The 23,558-nt window shown below is 44.3% G+C and overlaps 1 protein-coding gene across 2 annotated transcripts; it reads right to left on the reverse strand.

Moving 5' to 3' along the window:
* Window positions 1-654: 654 nt before the first annotated feature.
* On the reverse strand, window positions 655-23,017 carry SWAP70 (switching B cell complex subunit SWAP70). 2 transcript variants are annotated; one of them, XM_010710934.3, is made up of 7 exons: window positions 22,988-23,017; window positions 17,757-17,897; window positions 13,612-13,785; window positions 6,025-6,252; window positions 2,581-2,727; window positions 2,226-2,334; window positions 655-905 (listed from the first exon to the last, which is right to left on the reverse strand). In XM_010710934.3, exons 1-7 carry the CDS (start codon window positions 23,000-23,002, stop codon window positions 670-672), a joined length of 1,050 nt encoding a protein of 349 aa, XP_010709236.1. In that variant the 5' UTR covers window positions 23,003-23,017; the 3' UTR covers window positions 655-669. The 2 variants fall into 2 exon arrangements, with proteins under 2 accessions (XP_010709236.1, XP_010709235.1); XM_010710933.3 differs by lacking the exon at window positions 22,988-23,017 and adding an exon at window positions 18,281-18,369.
* Between the last annotated feature and the right edge of the window lie 541 nt (window positions 23,018-23,558).

Raw genomic sequence — 23,558 nt, forward strand, 5'->3', positions numbered from 1 at the left:
TGCTTTCAGCCACTGGATTTAGAGTAGAAGCTGTCTGTGAGGAAATTACTCAGGAAGCCTTCTGCTAACGCTGAGAAATTTCTAGAGCAATTCTCAGGCTTTCAAAAGACAATCCAACATTTACAAGGAACAAGCATTTAACCAACATATAAATAGTATGTTTCTCAGTTCTGTAAATCTAACATCGCTACAATATAATTAAATCTACACAAAATATCAATTTGCAGCTTTGGAATCTTTGTAAATTCAACTTCTATCTCTAGAAATTAAGTCTGTGTGAGGAGTGTTCCACCCCAGATAGTTCACACAGCATTAGAAAAATAGCCTGGGAAATTCAGTGGGAAGCCCCCTGTCCAGCAGACATTTCCAACAGGGAAAAAAAACAAGCCAACAACCAAACAAAAGTAATTGAAAACGCAAGAGTCTCCAGCCCCTAAACGTCACACACGAACTTCAGTAACATTCATATGTACAGAGGACGGGGTCACAGCACACGGGTTACCCTGAGCCCACAGATCCCTGGAAATGGCTGCAGCAGGGCGCCAGGTGTTACTGTGCACTGCAGAATCCATTACCTGGGCACTCGAGCTGGCACAAACTCCCCTCCTCTACTGGAGTTTGCTTAATGTGACTCAATACCTGAGCACCAAATGGACTTCAGAAGCCCATCTAAACCACGGAGGCTGAGCCTAAAGTGTGCAGGTCAGCAGCTCGCACTCCCACCTTTCTCACAGTCTCCAGCTCCTTCTGCTTGTTCTCGTTGGCCGCCTGCAGTTCCTTCATCTGCCGCTCCAATTCCTCCTGCTCAGCCAAGAGCTTCTGGCGCAGTTCTTTCCGTTTCTGGCGTGCTTCTTTGTGGGGCGGAGGGCTGCCCGCTCGCAGCAGGCTCACGGTGGTCTGTATGGCTGGGAAGGAGCGTGCAAAGCACAGGGAGAGTAGGAGAACATCACCGATGGGAAACACCCAACTTTCCAGACAGCCTAGTGAAATGAATACTGGGGGCTTTTTCCTGTTTTAATGCGTGTTTAAATCAGAAACACAACCCCCTAGTAGAAGGAACTTGGCTTTCAATAGGCTGCGTGCCACAAGAAGGTCAGGCAGTTCCAAGGCATTCTGTCAGTTCTGATACTGATGTCCAACAAGCAGTGGGCAAACCAATTATTTGTGCACCTCACTACAGAAACAACTCCCACATTTCTCACTCCCTGGGTTCATCAAACCTAATCAAGAAGTCCAAAATGTTATCTAACATACATGTTCCCAGAACCGACCTTACACCATTTTTAGTCTCACAGGAAAACCAGTCTCCCAAGCGCAGTTCTCATTTACTTATATTCAAATAAGGAAATAACAGGCATTAGAGCTGAGGAGAATGTTTTTGATAGATATCAATATACATAGATGCTTTTGATATATATCAATACATGCTTTTTATCTGCCACAATAAAATAGATCTCATTTTGGAACCAAGTAATTCTTTGTACATCAGACTTTGGTGCAAAGTACATGTTTCAGGTAGAAAGGAAGTATGAACCAGCTCCAAATAGCAGCAGTGTAAATATTAAAATGCTGCACATGCTTAAATATTGTTGGCAACTGTGGATTTGCAAAAGCCTCTGCCTCGCCCTGCGAAAGATGTGTGTAATGTCACACTGTACATTACCCAGGAAGGTCTCAGAAGAAGTAACTTCTTTGTGGTAATAGAAAAGGAAGTCCCAGCCTTACCCTCAGCCCACCAAGCCAAGCTACTTCAAGCAAAACTATGAAAGCAAAGCCTATTTATGATGCTGAAAGAGACAAGTTTCCCCTTTCTCCTCAAATCCAACAATTTCCTGTGTATTTCCTGCACTTCTCACCTGCAAAAGAACAGCAATACAGAAAAAGCAAAGAATAACAGTCATTTAACTTGGGCTGCTTGAACTGAGGCACCTGAATGAAAGAAGCCAATTCCTACCCTATGACTCCCTTCCTGAGTCACAGTTTCCTCAAAGGTCACAAAATGGAACCCTCCAAAATGGCAAGACCAAGCATTTTAACTCTGAGTAAAGCACATCTCATACGGCTTCAGCTTACTTTAAAGCCCTGGATGCTGGGCAGCCTGATCTAGTGGATGGCAGCCTAGCCCATGGCAGGGGCTTGAAACCAGGCCATCTTCAAGGTCTATCCTTAAACTTAAGCCATTCTGTGATTCTATAAAAATAACTTCAACATTTTTGAAACCTTACCTTGAATCCACTCTTGTTTCTTCTTTTTATCAGAGGCACTGATCTCAAAGCTTTTATCAAGGCACTTTATGAGAAAAAGGCACTTCTTTCCATCTTTGTCAGGCAAGGCCTAGAATGTATGAAAAAGGATTGTTCCTGCAGACATCATTAAGTTACACCATCAAGCCCCATTTCTGCACTTATCTTTTACATATCTGCAAATACTAATATTAAAGAATGTTTACACAAGGAGCACAGACTGTTCCAAACAAAGTAAAAAAATGTTCTGTTAATAAAAGCTGTCAGAGGTCACAAAAAATATATAAATTCTTCTCTAGAGACAGTCATGGATGGTTTTCTGTTTGCTTCCTTTTACCTCTACACAACAGTTGCCGTCCAATATGATGTCTCCCTTCTTGTCCTTTAGGTCTTCACTTACATAGTAGGAAATAATATTGGGTTTTAGTACAAACCATCGTTCTGTCCAGTTTTTCCTTTTGTGACCTTTTTTCAGCATATAACCCTGCAAAAAACAGCACATCTGAAAGGCCTGGCCCATGCTGAACATCTCAGTCTTTTGGTTACATGACATAAGAATTCCCTAGCAGAGTACACAGAAAAGTTAGCCCAAGTCCCTACAGACAGCCCCTACACATTTCTATCCCTAATACCAGCATGCTGCTAATTGTTTGCCCCATGAGAAACAGCTCCCTGATCCTCTGTTCTGCTTTCAGTAACAGGATTATCTGAAGAGCTAAGTAATTATTGTGCCTACTACAAGTTCTTATTATTTGGTGTCTCTGATTACTATTTAATTTCCTTCTGTCAAGCAGAGATTTGCCATCACTGAGATTTATGGCCAATAATTTAACAAAAGTTGCTATTAAAAAGAAAAAAATCAATCTATCCTGTTTAGATGCACACCGTGGTGACAGATGCAGATCAGTGTCTAGGCACTTTAAATGCAGACACTTTTTGGAATATTCCCAGGTACAAAGCAAGAGAAGGTCTACCCTGGCAGTGGTTCCACACGGCCTCATGCTTATTTTGCTGCACCCTGTTAAAGAAGTGATCCACATACACTGCTTCCGTGAGCCTGCTGGAGAAAATGGTAACAGAACCATTCTCCTGGCATCTGTCTGGATAGGACAGTCTGCACTTTGCCTTAAGAGAACAGAGCTGTATCTTGATTTAAATAATGCCGAGATCTCTCTCACAGTATTTTATTTCCTGAAGATGATTGACTCAACTTTCTGATTAAGGAAAGCATTTGTAAGCTCGTCCTGAACACTGCTATTGAAAAAGTATTTCAAAACAAGGAAGTGAAGTCCACACATTGTTGCCGAGGCCCATAGAACAAAATAATAAAAATCGCCACAATCTAATGACAACAACCAGGTATCATGATCAAATCATTCAAGTGTATCTCTGCTCAGTATTAACACATCTGAAACCAACAGCAGCAATGTATGTGCAGGCATGCTAGTGATCCTGCTCTACTTTCTCCACTATGGTGATGGCAATCCAAAATCCATCTCATGGAAAAAAGTTGATCACTCTTCCAGGCATCTGATTTTGTGTGTTCTTATGCAGGGCACTGCTGTGACCTGGTCAGGTATTACTGTACAGTTTCAAAGTTAGATGGTTGTTCAGCTGCCATTTCTGAAATGATATTTCCCCCCTCCCCCATTTATTTTTTTTCTAATAACATATTTTTAACTTGACTCTAACTTCTGAAGTCCAGTCAAACAAAACTGAAACATCCACATCAACAGAACTATGAGAAAGCAATAGAGAAATATTACCCCAAATATTTCAGGTTAAGAGAAAAGTTAAGAGAAAAACATTCATGGTTTCCTTTCTATGTCTTTCAGCTATAGCACACTGGATATAAGCAAACAAGTATGCTCTGACAAAACCAAAGCTGTCTCTCTCTACAGGTCTGGGGCAAAGAACTCAGGACATTCAGAGAAGCCTGTTTGTTCTTAGAAAACAAAACCACACACACAGAGCTTGGCTGTGCTCAGCTCCTCCAGCCCACCAGCTGCAGCCAGAGCCCAGCCGTGCCTATTCCCTTGCCATCCCACCCCTTGCCCAGGACAGGAATGCACAGGAATGCTCTGCCTCCCCCGCACGCAGCCGGAGGTCCGGGTGGTCGCCCCAGGAGGGCGTGTGAAGGACTCCTGCAGCTTTGCCCTTCCTGCTTTGCATGATCCTGTCCATAACCAGGTGTCTTTCCCTTCCTTATACACTGACAGAATTTGCTTTCAAAGCCAGGCTAGACTGATATTTTCCCCATAAAACTGCTGCAAAATCTGCATCTATTATTTTCTGACAGCTCCTGGGGTTATTTTACACCAACTACCACAGAAGTAAAGGACGCTTCTTTCAGAAAGCTAAAATACAATAAAATCTAGTTGTCACTGCAATCCTCCTTAGTCCTAGAGACCCAGAATAACTGCACAACAACGTGGATGCTAAATGATGCATCACTCATAGCTCGAAGCAATAAACCAGATGACTCTGCCAGCTAAGAGCTACCAGAGAGTGTGCTGTGGCTGAAGCAGAAGGGTCAGCCACAGAGGAGCAGCATTCTCCCTTAGACCAGTGACTGGCAGTGGTGCTGGGCCACACCTTGCTGCAAACTATTTTTAAGCATTGAGAAACAACTCACAGGCACTCAGACATCCTTGAGAATGAGGCTGAGCCTCTCAAAGAGGAAAGAAAGGAGACAGTCAAGGGGGAGAAAAAAAAAGAGAAAGAGACAATGCTATATAGGAACCGAAATCAGATTTCCTCACAAGTTGGAAGTGGAAGGTCTGATAGGACACTGACTACTTTATCTTCGTGTTATTAAACTGCAGAATGGTTTTACACTCATCTGACTCACTGTATGTGTGTCTGCCCCATCCCTCACCCCCAACAAGCAACCAGGAGTTAACAAAAATAGACCTCGGCATTGTTATATGGATATTCTGAAAGCAGTTCCTGTGCCAAAGCACTCTGATGATTTCTTCAGAATGTCTTTGCACAGCCTGCCAAGAATGTCTCTGTTTCCATCCTCACCAAGAAATCAAAGAAAAAGAAAAAAAAATCAGGTAGAAGTCAGTGTTACACAGTTCTCTAGCTAAGCTCAGCTGTAAGCCCTCAGGTCCCCACAGTACCTTCCAGTTTTTAAAGCTGTTCCCGAACGGATCATCTGGAAATCTGCAGAACCTAAGGGCTGACAGAAGCTTGCTGAGGGAATGGGACTCAGCGTGACTGAATACAAGTGAGCTGTGAGCTGCATCGCCTGCTAAGCACAAGAAAGGAGAAAGCTCTGCAGATCCCTTACACCTCTTGCCCTACTGAAGTGGGGCGACTTAGAAGAAATGCTTCAGCCCAGCATTCCTTTGTCCAGGCCACGCTGAATACACAAGTTGTATCAGCACAACTTCTATTTGCTACAGTGTTTATTTGCATCTGGAAAAAACATTTCCAAAGACTGAAGAGTTGTCACAAATTAAGAACTGGCAGCTGTAGCTACTCTGTCAGCTAGAAGGAACTGACAATACTATAAAAAGCTGTATTTCAGTCAGAACACACTTCCTTTTAAAATGGAAATTCTCCCAACAAGCAGCTCATTCACCATACTGCAATAATTACATCAGTTTCCCTCTGATAAAAATAAGGTCATACTAAAGAACCCTGATAAGTAATTCATCTAATTCTCCCCCTGCTCTTTATCCATCAGCCAAAGAAATTCCATCACAAGTTTAACATTTTCTACTTACGCAGTAACCGGTTCTATTTTAAAACATCAGTTCTCTGCAGTCCTTACCTGTTTGAGTACATCTAATATGAGCTCGTTAAAGACTTCGTTAACTGCCATGGACACGGTCTGTCGGTCCATGCCCTTACTGAACTGTCCGCTCCCGATGAGATCGATCAGCTCCCAGGCAGACAGACCCTCCCGGCTGGTGTTGAGGGCAATCTTGTAGAGGTCAAACTGCTCCTGCTGCCAACCCGCTCCCATTGCTTCCGTCAGCTTTTTAAGCAAGTATTCAATCTGTAAGGAAATATAAGCAGAAATTAATCAGTTTCAGCAGTCGTAGAAATCAAGAGTATCCAGAGAAGCACAGTTTATGGTGCTGAAACTCCTTACAGCTGTGTTCCCATTTAGGCACCAACATGGTGCACCACTCAGTAAAGACTACAGGACCCAGCAGCCTTCTGCCTCGGCTGAGCTCCTGGTGGCCAGCCCCACCTGCAGCTCTGCTCTTCATCATAAGGAAACAAATCATTAACCTGCAAGCCTCTTCTATACTCAGGTTCCTACAGGACACAGACCTTCCCTGCAGTACCTTCCAAGCCAGCACGACTGAGGTATGAGAAAGCAGGAAGTTTCAGGAAGCGTTTGTGGAAGAAGAAAAGCAAACAAATTACAAACAATAAAAAGAGTAAGGTCACAGCTTGGACAAGCAAAATGAAGAACCACTGGTGTATGACCATGTCTCAGTCTTCACCTGCCCCTGCACCACAGCACACCAGCTTGGCAGAGGCATCAAAAAAACACAGAAGAATCTATTTTTCACCTCCGCTTTTATCGTTTCCAGAATGAACTACTCTCCTTTTCCTTTAATCTTTCATCATCCTGTACACGTTACCACAATGTAATGCTTCTAATAGCTGCTCAAATTAAACACAGGAATAGAAAGAGGGAAAGAAAGTCGGGTGTGTTTTGTAGTTTGTTTTGCAGCAGATTACTGTTCGTTCACTCTTTACACACCTCATGTTTTGAAACTAAGCCTGCCTACAGCTTTAGCACAGGCAAAACGTTAACGGCTCATAAAGAAAACAGTTAGTGAGAGTCTTTATGCAAGGACTTCTGCGCAACAAAGTAAAAACCGCACTTCTGCATTTCCTTCAGCGTTGCAGACAACACGAAGTAGAGCTCAGCCCGGCTGTGCACGCAGACAGAGCGCCCGGCACCTCCTGCAGCTCCGGGCGCCGTGCGCTGCTCCCTCACTGCCCGCGGCCGGGAGATGCGCGCAGCTGGCACCGTGACAGCGTGTACGGCCTGACGTGCCTCTCCGAGAGCAGCAGAGAATCGCAGAACGGCCTGGGTTGAAAAGGATCACAATGACCACTTAGATTCAACCCCCCTGCTGTGTGCAGGGTCGCCAACCACCAGAGCAGGCTGCCCAGAGCCACATCCAACCTGGCCTTGAATGCCTCCAGGGATGGGGCATCCTTGGGCAACCTGGGAGGCATAGACCAAATACTTTTCAGGACTTCGTGTTTTCTTTTGTTTTGTTTTGTTTTTTTCTTTTTTTTTATTCTCCACTGATCTTGGTCTGCACCGCTGGGGAGCAGAACACAATTCCTTCTAGGGCTGAGGAAGCCCAGCCCACTTGAATTGCTTAACTACAGTTTGGTCAGCTCTCAGCCTGCCTAGCACCTGGCACAAGAGGTTTGGTAGCACCAAGAACACAGACACACCCAGCACACCTCCCTGCGAGGACCCGGCTCAGATGTGCTTTGGATACCCTACACATGCAGATGCTGCAGCTTCTCCCCCACAGCTGGAGAAGGCAGATCCCTTCCTTCCCTGCACATCTGCCATCAGGAAAACACCCAAACGTGTACCAGGAGGCACTGCCTTGGCAAAGCTGAGAAGTGCCAAACCTGGAATTCAGCCCACATACAACTGTTCTTAGATTTCTGCAGCGTCCAATTCCTTTAAATACCTTTTCCCCATGCTAAAGTACAGCCTGCCCCAATAGGAGCTCTGCACGATGACCCAGGCTTCAGGTAAAGCAGAGGCTGCAGAAAGGAAGGCCCGACAAGGAGAGTGTGAGACCTGCCAAGGTGCTGGGCAGTCTGGCAAAGAAGTAAGGCAGAACACACATAATATAGCTATCATGTGTTATCATGTTACATACTAAAAAAAAAAAAACAAAGTATCCTTTATTTTAATGTTATTTGTGCATATTTTTACTTTATTTTGATTGTCGGAACAAATGCAAACATTTAAGGCTACTCACCTCCCCTCTACGAGTCACCATCATCACCACAAATATCCCAAATCCCATTAAAGTACACAGAGTATATTTTAAAATACATTAACTCTGTATTTACATATTTGCATATTGCAATTTAAACGGTCTCAGACTGTATCCTTCGTTCAGAAAAGCGTGGCTAACCCAAGTCCCACACAGCTTCTGTAAGACGTCAATGCTGGGGTGGGGCACAACTAGGGAGCAGTGTGAGGGAAATACTGAGAGGTAAGCTGGATCTGGCAAATATGGAAGCGAACAAGAGGCCATTCATTATGGGCTCAAATGAGGAACCTCTGCGAGCCAACGATATTTCCCCTCCTCCCCGAGGAGACGTGTGAGCTCAGCAAATAACTGACAAATTAAGGCTGCTGGCTCACACACAATCTGCCCTTGTGGTTAAAGAGTAGTGTTGAAAAGCAAATGTGAAGCAATGTTTGCTGCTGTTCTGACAGGGCCTTGCTCGCTCTTTGATGCCGCTGGGGTTTTGCTTTAGGACTAATGCTGCGCCCACTGCTGTATTCCATGCTCTGTAGCATGGAAAACCAGTTCCATTCCAAACCAACACTTTTCAGCCAGAACTCTGCCAGCAGAAAACAAAAGAATATAAAGCTCAGGGGCTCCTTAACACAAACTGTGCAGCCTGCCCAGCATCTGCTCTCAGAGGGCAGCTGTTCTCTCACGCTGCAATACCTACTTGCTTTCCACTCCCAGGTATCCCTGGCATGGTTCTCCACAGGGAAGTAAGTCTCAGAAGTGTTTCACATATTCTTCTGATACATAAGTGGGCCTCTTAGAGGAGGAAAAAGGAAAAATGATGTCAAGGAGGCTTCCGTGCCCAACAGAGCATGGCAGACAAGGCTATTCTGGTGTATGCTATTCAAATAGAGTTTGTGATATTAATAGTGTAGACAAAAAAAATTGAGCTGTACACAATTCTGTACAAGTAACATGGCAACAATCATGGCCTATTCCACAGCCTTCATCGGTTCCTTTCCCCACCCCATCAGAACAGCACACACTCTAAAATCAAACATTCAATTTTTCCTTTCCACTACCACCAAAAATCCCCGTATTTGACTTCATTAAACTTGACAGATAATAACTCCTCTGAATCAGGAGTTGGTGAAAGCAGTGCCTCATGCACAGAGCTTTCATTCTAGTTATATCAGTTTTGATTTTACTTCTTAATTGCTAAGGGTCAACTCCCAATATATCATTCACAGTATCAGATGCCAGCATACAGAACACAGAAACAAAAGAAGTCACAAAATATTTCTGCAGGAAACATCTCCAGAAGAATCACTACTGGCAACTTGAGACTTTCACCACTCATCACTTCATTTTCAAATGCACAGCAAAACCACACAAGAGTCAGACCTTCTTTGTCCCAGGTGGGAGGATTAGAGCTGACACACATTAATGCAGTGAAGACTAGAGCACAAAGAGAAGGAGACTATACAAATCGTGGTTCCTTAAGAAGCCAGACCGAAAAAGCACAGACAGGAAGCACACAAGTATTGCTTAAAAGACATTATGTGAGCACTGCATTACAACAAGTGGACCTATCTGCCAGTTTCAGTATTGAGGCAGCCCAGGAACACAGCTAACTACACACTGTAGCTCTCAGGCGATAAAGCATTCCCGAGGCTGCAGTCACATGTCCAGAAATGAGAAAGGGGAAGTGTTAGGAAACCTTCGTATACAACAGAAAACGTCTGGTTAAACAGCATACGGCCGAGTCTGACAACTAAAACGGAGGCATAAGGAAATCTCATGATAGACCAGAAATATTTTTCCCTTTTATGGCTGCAGCACTCCTCACCTCTCTTCCTTTTGTTTTCAGCTCCTGGTGGAGGAGGTCAGCCCTGTGAGGGCTGAAGGAAGCACGCGTTTCAATGCCTGTGTCCCAGACGGCTGAGTGGGAGCACCTGGTGGGGAAGAGGAGAAGCTCTCCCCATGCTCTGCTCTCTGAGACCAGGAGCCACACAGCTGCTCACTAAAGCTTTGCCCACTGCACACTGCTGCCATTAGACAAGAATTGTGCCAATTCTGGAGACCATCCACCAGAAACAACTCTTACTTGAGCAAACAAAACGCAGCATTGTTTTCCTCCAGTCTGCCTTCACTCAGCTTACAGAAATACTGCATCTCACACATACCACAGCTTCTCCCTTGAAAGAAGAGGGAGACTTGATGCCGTTTCACATTTCCTAGGGACACAAACACCTTAGAACAACAGACATTTATGGTCCCCTGTTCCTTCCCAGCTCTCCTCTCTCCAGCCCAAGGCCACCACCAGCTGAGCCTTCCATATCCCATGGGGAGGCACAACTCTTGTGCCCGTGACCCGGCTGCTTACCATGAGCACAAAGCTGCATCCCACCCCAGGTCCTTCCCCACACTGGATTTCACTAACCTCACTCACTCCAATGCCAGGCTGCCACCTCTCCTTACACAGCAGGGCAAGAGCCCAGGCCAAGCATTGCTTCTAGCTTCCAGTCTGACCTCTGCTAACAGAGCAATGGGGCAGCTTCTGGCCCTTGTGTTATCCCCCTCTACAGCTTCTAAATTTCCTCTTTGTAACTGTTTTCCTTGCTTTCTGTTTCCAAAGATTTCCTCAGCCTACGCCTCTGAAAGCTTTCCAGACTGTTCTTCCTTTTCTATTTGAGCAGCAGCTGCAGCACTTCCAATTTGCTACACACCCAGCACTTGGGCATGGAATCAAGCCCAAATGCTTTGCACTGCTCCTGGCGTGCTTTCTAATAGGAAAGGCCCAGCACAGCAGCACCTGTGCATAGGTACACAGCACCGGCAGGAAGGAAAGACAACAGCCTCAGCCTTCAGTCAAGGCGGTGCAAAGAAGTGAAATTGCACACAAGCCAGAGAGTTTTCCAGATAAAAGATGGTTCAAACAAGTTCAGAAACAGTTTAGGTGATTAAAATCAAAAATCAGAATCCCAGCCAGGCCCCAAGGAGCAGATCCTGGGAGGAGGAGGAGGAAGAGAACTTCACAGTCACGTGAAATTGTGCCAATACCTTCAATGGAGACCTAAGAAATTTCTCTTTATCACAATCCTGCCATCCACAAGGCGGAAAGCAAAAATGTTCGTGATCACTTTTCCAACATTCCAACTTTCGTACCACACAAGTTTCTTAATTCCTTATAAAGGGAAAATAAAGTTCAAAAGCCAAAAAGCCAAAGAGGTGGGTGGGAGGAGGGGAAGCAGCTGGATCCTGCACTAATCACTCTAAGCCAGAAACAGTACTAAGTGGCATGTTGCAATATTCACAGCCAAGGATAAGAGAAACAAACAGGGAGGGAGAAGAGCTTGCTCCTTGGCTGTGAGGTTATAATGATTCATGAGAGGTTTACATTTGTCTTACCCAAACATAAACACTACAGAACATTGCCCTCCCATCTGCTCTACGTTTTGCAAAAAATCCCTGCTCACAGTGCATTCATAGATGATGTGTAAGTCAATTTCAATTCACAGACGGGCAACACAATCAAGTAGTAAAAACTGAATACATAAACCAGTTTTAATATGAACTTGGGAGGCATAAAAAAGAAAAATACCTTCACTAGGTACCAATATCACTTTGAACACTAAAAGAGCTGTTTTCAGAAGAAACTTCTCAGTATCAAGACAAAAAATTGCAAGTTCATACAAAAAATGCCTCGGTAATCTGGAGTTTAGATTTAATGTTAAAAACAGTACTAAAACAACAACCAAAAAACCCATAAGAACTTAAAAGGCAGATATGAAAGGTCACACAGAGAAAGAGCAAAGCTGATCTAAATTAAAAGTTTCCATCTTTACTTTTGGAATTTTGAGTAAAAGGGAGTAAGGGTGGAATTTTCCAGAAGCACAGACAGCACCAGGAGGACCAACACAAACCAGAAAGAAGGGCATTCACAACAGCATTCCTCCACCAACTGATTACATTACCTGTACGGTCTAAGGCAAAAGGTTAAAGAGTGTATGGGGGTATTGCATACAATAAGAACAGAGCAGCCTTTCTCTGCCAGGCTCTCTAAGCTTTCCTTAAAGAGTGCAGCAAGATTTACATTGTGCAGTAATCAAGGAGATGCAGACACACATCCACGCCAATGAGTTTTAAAAATAATCCAAGGGAAAGAGCAATACAGGTGACCCTGGAGACTAAAGATGGGAGGGAAACCTGGTGCCATTAAGATAGGAGTAGTCCTGGCTTTTAGAAATGTGATCTCCATCCCCCAGAATCAACAGAGCAAACAAGACAAAAAAAAACAAACAAACAAGGGAAGGCAAGAAGGCTGTCTCACATCTCTGGGGAATCAGCAAGTCTGGCAGCAGCCTGTCATCATCAGTGCAGGACAAACAGAAACGCTGTACAGAGTGAAAGTGCCCTGCAAAAAACTAAGTGACAAAGCAAAACCAAGTGGTTCTTTTCAATATGGAAAGGGCATGATCTGTAAGTAATAGTTTGGCTCAGCAGCTCAGAGTTGTGGCATGTAAATCAGATTCTTTTCATCTTTGACTTTTCAACAGTTTGAAAAAATACATATTTCAGTGCTGAGCTGCAACCCCCTGGGATTTCTGCAGCAGGTTTTGCAAAAGATGGTTAATGCGTAGAGTTCCACCTGGAGTCCTTTTTCTCTCATCCCTCCCCAGGGTGAAAAGCTTTAAATTGTGAAGATTCTAAAACCTTGCTTTAGGGTTACCTATACGAGCATTGCCTGTACTTGCCCATCCACTTGAAGTAATAGGAGACTTCTCTGTTATTTTGCTCACTGCTGTTTATTCCTACAAGCATTTCAAGCAAGAGCATTCAGGTGGTGGCTGGTTTTGATCAGAAACAGACATCATCTGAAAAGTCTACACTTCTCCATTTCAACAGGAGGGTGACATGAGACTGAAGACTCATCTTGCAAGCAGAGATAATTTTTTTTAGAATCACACTGTGCAAAATTTGAATCATGCATAACTGAGTTCAGGTATTAAAGATCCCAACAAGCATTACTCATGAATGAGATGAGAACCTCAACAGCCCCAGGTGCATGTACTGGAGCTTGTCTCCCCAGCACCAGTCAGGCCTCACAGTCTGCAAAATAAGGCATTTACAGGCAGCAGGCAGCACTCCCACTTAACACAAGCTGTTTAAGTGGCAGACAAGAATAGCAATCAATATCTAAAATATCCTGCAGGATCCCCACACGTGCAACCTGCAAGACAAAGAAAAGCACTCAAAGCCTTATAAAAGAGGAAAGTAGTCTCTATTAAAAAAATCATTTTCTCTGAAAACTCCAGAGTAGCAACCATTAACGTACCTAACTGAGACACTAAGCAAAGCAATACTGAACAGCACAAGTTTTTGTTTCTTACCTCCTCAGGTACAATGATTAAAGGGTACTTGTCCTCTGATAAGAAGTTAAAAATAACCCACACTTTAAATGCATCTTCATCACTGATCAGCAAAGGATTTTTCGAGAGGTTCTTTTTAGCACACAGAGTCCAACACATTCTGTTGAATTCAACTTTATCAAAGTTCCCTTGAACCTAAAATGAAGAAATGGAACAACAACAATCAATGCATAGGAATGGCACAGGATAACAGACAGATGAAATTTAATAGACCAAGTCGTACCAAAGCACCAAGAGATTCTAGTTTGTAAGAAGCATCAAGGCCTAAAAAGAGCACAAACCCAGCCTGCTCTGACTTCCTGCGTGGGGTAAAGAACTTCTTCCAGCAGAATCTGCATCCAACCTCCAATTTCTGGTTGAGTTAATAACACCCTGACTTCACAGGAAGGAGGCCACTGTGATTTTGTCTTTCCTCTACCACACAAGTTTTAGATCCCAAACCTTCTGCATAAATGTTTTTAGTTCCAACTGCCCTTCTGTTGCACTGCTACTAAAGCTCCATACAGTAAATGTGGAAACCATAAGAACAAAAACTACATGTGGACACACTAGTACCAATATTGGAACAGCTGGGAAATACTTTTAATAAGTCTTTCTGCTTAATATTGCTTAAATGTAACTCTTGAAAATATTCACAAATGTAATCTTGCTTTCTTTAACATTAATCCACCTAAGATCTTTCCTTTTTCTCAGACTCTCAAATCCTCTCTTTACTGATAAAAAAAAAAATTCCCCTTGCTTGCATTATCCTTTATCATACCTAGCATCTGTACATACCCATCTGTGAATTATTTACATATGTGAAAGCTTTCATTTCCTCTATTTCGTTTTTAAACATCGTTGATGCTATAGATGAAGTATATTTATCTCCCTGCAGCTTTGCCATGCTTTCCTACAGGCAGCAGCACTCCAGCAGAGCAGCAGGCTCTACAAGCAGCCCATGTTTTGGTGGCAGTGACCACAGGGAGACAAGTGGAACGGCAACTCGTGCACAGGCCCTGGCTGGGGTAAGAGCTGGTGGTTTCTGCTTGTGACACCTGAAAGAGGCACCAAACCCAAGGTACCCCCAGCACCCACTGCTGCCAGGATTTGGCAGCAGCCAGCAGGTGTGAGGACTGCTCTGCCTCAGGACGGGGCTGTACTGCACCAGTACTCCCATGTTAGCATCCTTCCTTCAGACCCACGCTCGACTGTGGAAGGGACTTCATCAAGTGTCCGAGTGGCATCCAGAGCTCAGACACTGCATAGAAATTACTCTGGAAAGATGATCAGATAAGCATACAGACACCAGCTCTCCAAAATAACTCTAATCCACCTTCACGGGTTGTTTTGTTTTGTTGTTTCTTTTCTCTAAATCATTTTTAAAGAAAGGATGTAATTATAAAATCAGTGTTCTGGAGATGCTGGGAGTTGTGGGTAGAACTAAGTAAACTAAATACTTTTCTTTTATGAGAGATACTATTTTTCCTGAATAATTTCACGTGGCAACGCTAGCTATTTCTGGTATGTACATTCTTGAAGTACATTTGTGCATGGCTGTGGGGGAAGCAAGGAAAAAGCCACAACCAAACCAAATCAGAGTTAGGTCCCTACTACAGTACTCTGGAAGCTACTTTGGCTTCCTCCACTGGCAGTGCTCCAGTCCAGGTTACTACATAACAATTACACTGAAGTAATAATTACTCTGAATGAATGCATCTCTGAATGGGATGTAAGAGAGATCATTTCTAAGCTCTGCTTCAAAAACTGAAAATATTTGAAGTTTCTAAAATTATATTTGAACTCATTCACAAAAGTACCTCTAGCTTAATTAACAGAATGCAAACATAGTAACATTTCAAATAGGAGGAACTAATGGCTAAAAAAACCAAGTCATAAACACACACACATTGCTTTTTAAGGACACAAACAAAACAAATGTCTTGAGATCAAGAAGTTTTCTTGTCTGATCTCGCTCAAAACAATTAATTTGCCAGAAAATATGACCAGAAATTGAGAGAGCATTCTCTGTACCTTGGGGTATAAAGTACTGGTCCCTCTTTAGCGGCTTTACTTAGTATGAATTCGTGACATCTGTACTGTGATCACCTCATCAAGAACAAACTATGCTTTAGAAGAATGAAAAAAAGGAGTTCCTTGTTTACTTTTTTTGGTTTGTTTTAAACAAAGGAGATGTGCCGTGAATCAGTGACTTCATCCCACTGCATGCTGTATTTTGGCACTGATGTGGTCATCTCTGAAAGATGAGATGTCACAATCAGCACACAAAGGTGGCCTTCTGTCCAAAGACTTTACTGATTTTCAATACTAGATGTCTAAACTCTGAAGAGACGTTTAGTCAGGATAACTGATGTGAATTTAGAGACTATTTAATCCTGTTCCTAAATATTTTCTGTTAGCTGGTAAGAGAAACCAATGGTATGGGTACATCTCGCAATTATCAGAAGCCAGAGCAGCATATAAAAGAAAGCAACACAGGAAACTACACACAGCTGTGCTCTTTCTTTCCACAAGAAAGCAAGGTAGCTTGTCCTTAGCTTTTGCCAGGGGGTAAGAAAGTGCCCCAGAGTAGCTACATGCTGTAATTTCACACCAACAGGTTTAGGTAGCCAGGTCTTTCATTTACAACTTGAAGTGTTATTTAATAATTGCAATTGCTGCTCTATAACTCTTATCCCTACACACCCTTTAATAAAGCGTGGTTACATTTGAAAAAGCCTTTTGCCCCTCTTCTTTCTTTGACTCAATGGCTTGCTACTATAGATGCTACTAACAACAAACCTCTAGTTCAGACTCTACAGCTATAATCCTTCACTCAGAATAAAATAAGGGCTCTGATTTCAATCTGTGTACAAGTTGCTCGGTCTCTGTTGAACCTTACAGGAGCTCAGACAGCCAACACGAAGTGGAGATGAGATTATAACCTTCCTAGGGACAAAGGGAGATTTTCCCACAGCAAGTAGCCAAGACAGCATCTGTGGGCATTTGTGGCCAACAACTCCCACACATGCAGCAGGGCTCTGTCACTGGGTAGGAGACAAACAGACTAGAGGGGCAGAGGAGCTTAGCCAGACAGACTAAGCTTTTCTTGTTTCCAAGTTGACGGACTGCATCTCAGCCATGTATCATATTTTCCACCAGTATTAAATCTGGATTAAAGCAGCAACAAAAGTCATCAAAACGTGGCTAAGGAGCTTGCGTAATCTGCAACTGTCAGATGAGTGACTTTCCAGCAGGAGGTCACTTTGGGACTTGATGTTTTAAAAGAAAGCAACCATCTGTGTATCTCTGCAACCACAAATCAAAGTTTGAAGGTTTCTGGGTCAGCCTTCAAGAGAACTCAGTGGTATTGAAGCAAGAATGTGTGTACTGCCTAGACCAGTCTCCCAACCAAAACTGCTAGAAAAGAAGTATGCTAGCTCTTTGCTTTCAGACATTTCAACCTAAACTTGACACACACAGCCCCCAGAGACCAGTTCTGGCCCAGTACCTGCCTCTACTTAGACTAAGATGGAGGGTAGCACGGGGGAAACCTGCTGGTTTCCAGAGCTTCCCCTTCCCCCAATACAACAAATGTGCAACCACAGAACTCTCAAGAACACTCCAACACCAAGAACTCGCAAGGCAAAACTCAGCAGCACTCCCTGACATTCCCCACCATAAATACTGGGTGGGATCTATTTATTAAAATTTTTCATGAAAAGACAATAAAGATACTTTTCCTGTCCTGTTTACAGATGAGTCTATGGCAACGTTCTTTTGTAACTATAGTATGGAGTGGGACAACCTATAGCTTCAAGACACTTACAAATAATTTTACACTGCACTGTTTCATTAATATGAACACATTTCTACACAAGCACAGCATACAGAACAATCAGATATAACAGGAAATGGAAACCAAGGAGAGAAAAGTGAGCAAAGCACACCCTTCCATTTTAAGGCACAGACACTCCAGAGCACTGCCCCAAAACAACCCTGCAGAGACACTCATAGCCCAATGCCTTCAGATGAGCAGGTTTCCAGCAAGTAAGGCTGGCACGCTAAGGAAAGACACTAAAAAAAATGATAAAGGGAAAAACAGAACCCAAGAATCTAAAACTTACCTTTTCCAAGATGAATTTGTTTAAATAAGGCATGTAACCCTGATTGGAAACTGGTCCTTCATCATCATCCCTGAAGTGTTCTTCCAAGGCCACCGGGTCATGGGGAACATTTAACACTGTGCACAGGTTGTGAGAAAGGACCTGGGGACAGAACAAACATCAGTGACACCGCTGCTGGGCTGCATTTCCACCAGAGCAGAGCTGTCATTCAGGAGTCTGGGAGCAGAAAAATGGCACCTTTGTGTCAGTATCAGTTCTGCCCTGAAAATTTTTCTCAAAAAATGGAAAACACCAACATTTAACTAAAAGAAATTGATTGCAAGGATTTGGCTGCTTCACAGTTACAGTGGTGATTACAAACAGATCTACTGCTATAAAAACTGCCCTTTATATGCATACTCTTATGCATTTGAAAGACAGGAGAGGCATGGAGAAACACAAAAGTAGCATGTACACTGTGAAATTGGACAGTTATGGGAAGTGATCACCAACAGCTAGCCTTGGAAATTATAAATAATTATTACCCAGTGAACACAAGTATCGAGGAAAAGAATCCAATATGCCACCTTTAGCTCACAAAGAAATGACCATTCCATTTAAAGTATTAACTATGGGTTTCTGTCATCTGCTTGCTTTTGAGTTACTTTTCAGCATTCATCCCAAGTTTTAGACGGTAAAAGAAAAGAAAGGGTATAGAAAAGGGAAGAGTTTAAATGTGCTTCTACAATTTTTATTTTAAAAAGGTATTTGCATGTACTGTGTCAAAAGCTTAACGCCCACCAGCTCTCACATCTGAGAAATGGCCTTCAAGAAGAGGAGACACGCTCGATTAGTTTTAAGGAAGTACAGAATTACTGAAAACTGACTCGTAGCCTATGCATCTTAACTGCTCCAACACAGGCTGAGCTTTGCACGCCTGAATGGTGCCAGCAACAGAAAAGCAGGGCAGGAGTACCAGCTGCTCCTGTGCCACCAGCACTTCCCTCACACAGAAAGCACTTTTCTCACCCCTTTTGCTTTCACTCTACCTCCTGAGCCAGGTCACCCCCTGCACACTGCTGCCCACAGCCCTCACCCTGGGGACGATGCAGGGTTAAGCTTCTGGGATTGTGTACCAGCAGCTGGGTTAAAGATACAGATCCGTGTGCCCTAGAATGGTCTGTGCTGAAAAATGTAAAGGAAAACCAAAGGCAGAAACACAACTAAAACAAAATTAGACAGAGGCTGCGAAATAAGACATGGAAGCTTGAAGGCTCCAAAGTCCAGGAAATCAAACACCTGCCACACACCTGCAGTGTCTTTTAATTTGTCCCCAGATAAATTAATATACATATATTTTTCATGTATACATTAAGGAGACACAAGCACTAATTGCACAAAGTCCTACAAAGTCAGCCCAAAATAAAAGTTCAGTTCAGCAGCGAATTCTTCTCCACACGCTCTGAAAGTTTCCACTTCTTTCAGGAAAGCACACATCTCCATAAGAAACACGTTTTCATACTAGCCAAAGCCACTAGCTGTAACAGCTGCAAAGTTACAGAACAGGAAAACAACAGCATCAGCCCTACCACAACAAAAGCTGTATTTCCCAAAGTAACAAAACACTATTTACAAGTTACCACATTTCAGGCTACTCTCCATCAGCAGTCTATTCTCTCCAATCCATCCTTATTTTAACAAACAAACTGTACCGAGTGAGTCCTTGTGATTCACATGTGGGGGGAAAAAGCATGCCAACATGCATGTTTCCCTTTCTATTTAAGGCTCCAGAGGGATTCCTGACTTTCTGTGGGGGGAAGGGGATCTCATTTTTGCACCTAGGCTACAGGGGCAATAAAGGCAGCTAAGAGAAACGTTCTACAAATGTAACTGATTTGAGCATGTTACCAACGTAACTTAAACGTTCAATAAAACACTTTCTCATCCTACTCCCTCCACATTACTTCTCCCCTTGGCCTTCTTGCTGCGCTCAGGCTGTCAGAAAGTTAGCTGCTTTCCACATCCAACAACCAATTACTAGGAAAGAATTCCACTTTCAATCATTTCTAAGGGCTGCCTTATCTGCCATCTCCTCTGTGCCCAGTGCTCTTTTCATAGCTCAGGAAATTCCTCCACGCCTGCCAAAGCCTGCCATTCTTCAACATGGCCCAGTGCCAGCTGAATTCTTCCCTCACAGGGCAAGCCTGAAAAATTCTGCTCTGAGGTCTCGTTCTGTCTTGTTTCGTTCTTTCAGATCGCATTATCTGGACCATCATAGACTCAGCTTTAATGATCCATTCTCTTTTGTAGAAGCTAAGAAAAAATCAAATGGAACAAAGCAAACGAAAAAGCTCCAAACAACTAATAGCCAAAGAGTGGATTAATTAGGGTAGGAAAATCTCCCTGCCATGCAGAAACTCTATCAACCATGAGGTGGTTTTGCACCAACGCGGGTTATTCCCCAGTGCCACGTGGTTGCTGGGCAGCTTTCTCCTTTCCCAGCACCTGCTGTGCTCTGGATGCCCATCTAACAACTTCCAGTTGCAGCAGGTGGATCCAGTGGGGGTCCCCAGGCTGCAGCCCACTGTGGGTCACAAGTGTTCTGGAAAGGGTCCACAAAGACACCGCTCTCCTTTTTTGTGTTTTCAGTCGGGAGTTTCATAAGAGAGGTGCCCAGGGGTACCACGGAAATACTGAAGGAGTTCTGCTATACAGATAACCTAGCACCAAAGGTCACTGTAGCTACTGCTACAGACTTTGGATATTGCTTTACCTGGAGGGCTGAACCCCAGCGCAGCTGTACTGCACTGCAGTCCTTCCAAAACCTCATGCAAGTGGAACTGTCACCACCTGAGTGGCACCATTTTAACCTTGTCCATAGAAGTGATCTGCATTTCTAAGAGGGGCTAGAGCTCTGCTACCTCTCGCCCAGTAACACAAATTTGGCCCAGATGACAGTAGGACCATTAAGAGGACAGATTATTTCTACAGTGGCTATTACCAGGTTCCTCCGTATTTTTCCTTTTCTTTCTTCTCCATCTTTTGGGGGGTCTCCTCCCTCCCCCATCTCTCTTTAATGCCTGAAAACGCTGGCAGCACAGACCCCGACAGCTCCATTCACTGGCCTCGTGTGAATTCCTTCCAGGACATTCTTGGCTCATCTCTCCCTGACATCCATGTCAGCAGCCACTCCGCCAAAGCAGGCCCACACAGCGCTTTCCCTTTTCCTCTCCTAATCAGCATGAAACCAGCACTGAGCAGGCCCTTAGCACAGCCATGAGTTGTTCAGGCCAGGCCATGTCACAGCGCCTCAGCAGCACAGCCTCCTCGCCCACCAGACCTGGGCTCACCGATGGCAGCTTGGCCACACCGTGGCACTTACACCAACCTGGTTCCCAGCACTGCACAGTTCACCTGCATGGTCCTGGGGCCGGGCTGCCATGAGCACCGAGCCCCGTGTGCAGCCCTACAGCACGACTGCGGCCCTGAGTCACCGTGACTAATTTCCTACTGCCCCTCAGAGCTGGACAAAGCCAATTGTCCCACGGGGTATGGCCCGCTCCTCGCAGACTCTCAGCCTTTCCAGCGCCTCGCTGCATTGTTTGAAGCCTTCCTCTCTGTCTGACCGGCCCTCTCACCCCGATTACACCATCCTTCCTCTTCCACTGGCCTCTGACTTCCCATTTAGCAGAAGGGCAAAGTGAAGGTAAGAGATAACCCCATAACATCCCAGGTATGACTAAAGGCCAGTTTAAGTTTTCTAAGCTTCACTAGCAGCTTTGGTTGCCCGCACCTTGCTGGTGTGCCTGAGGCCACATCCTGCACCAGCAATGCAGGACAAAGTCTGTCCCAATGGCAGCACATGGAGCAAAGCAGCCAAATAACCCCACTGCCAAAACAGAGAACTCTTACAACGTAAGAAAGAGCTTCCTGAGACAGAGTAAAAACAAACTGGTACAAAATATTAGTTCCAATATTACGTATGTACCACAAGGCGCTTTGCTGGCTGCTAAGTTTAACTCCATTTAAAGCCACACTCAAGTTCCAGGTGGAAAGCAGACTGAACGTTGACACATTTGAGAAACTTTTAAAATAAGTCAATTTTAAAATGGCAGAATGAAAGGAGAGATTGGATTTAAATGTAGGAAAGCAAGTATTTGCATGCAGTTCATACTTGAACCTCACCAGCAGCTATTTCATCCACCATAATGATACTTCAGCCTTGCTATAGCACTGTTTGAAAGCTCTGTAACATGTAATTTAAGAAAAAAAAATGAAAACATCTCTACCAGCGTAGAAAAATGGTAACGTCTGTAGCTATAACAGTAGAGCTTTTGGAGATTACTTGGGAACTTCTGTAAATCCATGCCAGTACCTTACACTGGATCACACAACTTGGAGATCCATGGTTGACAAGTTCTCCTACTGTGAAGGGAAGCTCTGTGTGTTACAATACAGCATGCTGCTCCCTGAAAACAAATGGATTTTTACCAAATTTTTTCATAATGAAAGATTTGTTAAGTTATTAAAAATTATTTATATTGCTGCTATCTCTGCTAACCTGCTTACTCCAAGTCTCCTCTCTGTTTTATAGGGTTGGTACTCCTTATTTGTTGTAAACACAGACAAGAAACAGATAACCACAAAATAACTCCCTGGTACAACACAGCCCCAAGTCAACGAGGCAGAGCCCCTGCCCTACTGCCCCAATAGCTACAGCCGTGCAAACACATTTTCTCCATAGTAGGACCATTGGTTCAGCATCCACACTCACCCTCTGCTGCAAAAAGGTTGCAGGAAAACACTCTGCCTCTTGTCAGGTTTCCTGAAAACAAATTCCTGTTGGCCATGGAGAAGCAGCAGCCTCATTTTAGCTCCTCAAGTGCCACTTCCCCACAAGCCTTTGCAGAGTATACTGTACAGCCCATTGCTTTTCCATGCCTTTTCACTAGCATGAAACAACAAAAGAGCCTAGGAAGATGTCTGACAGGTAATGAGGAGGCAAGTTTAGTTTTCTCTCCCGTTTCTGTTTTCCCTTTTTTTATGGATGAGCATTTGCAGGATGCTAAAAAGACCAATAACTGTGCTTCGGTTTGGAAGAACAACTGTTCTTCTAGCAGCCAGCATGTCAGCCGGTGATCCTAGCACAGAAACACCGACACTTCAGGTGGAACATGCTGGGTGAGCCCACCAGCACCAGTCCCTTCTTCAGCCATGCCCTCACCCAGTGCCCACACACAGCTGCTCCCCACCTGGTGACACCTCATAGGGACTGCAGCACAGCAATCACAGCCCTGCACACGAGGCAGCACAGTCAGAGCAACGCTGCTCTAGAATGCAAGAATGGAAAGCCCTTCACATGAGCCAAGCCAGCCTCGCAGCCCTGCCGCCCCTACAAAGAATGGAGAAGAGCAAGGGGCTGCCAGCAGCCAGCCACATGCTGCAGGTGCTGCATCACACTGCCCACGGCAGGGCCGATCCCCCGAGCATCCAAACACAGCAGGCAAGGCAAGCCCAGAGCCACAACAAGGAGCCATAGTTCCAGATGTCAACAGGTGCTGCGCTCTCATTCAAAGTATTTGTTTATCCAGATCGCAGTTATTATCGCCAGTCCCATAAAACGGGGCCAAGATGGGACCGGGCTCGGCAAGCTGCCCGGGAGCTCTCTTTAGAGCACAAGCATTACTTCAGAGCTTGAGAGACGAAGAAAGGCACAGTTGGAGCCTCCTGACTAATTCTCCTGTGCGTGCCCAAATAAGAGAGCGCTGCGAAGCCCCGCTCTCCCCTTGGCAGGCCGCACTCCGCTCGCGAGCAGCCAAGCCG

The sequence above is a fragment of the Meleagris gallopavo genome, chromosome 5 (genome assembly GCF_000146605.3).
Source record: "Meleagris gallopavo isolate NT-WF06-2002-E0010 breed Aviagen turkey brand Nicholas breeding stock chromosome 5, Turkey_5.1, whole genome shotgun sequence".
Classification (NCBI taxonomy): domain Eukaryota; kingdom Metazoa; phylum Chordata; class Aves; order Galliformes; family Phasianidae; genus Meleagris; species Meleagris gallopavo.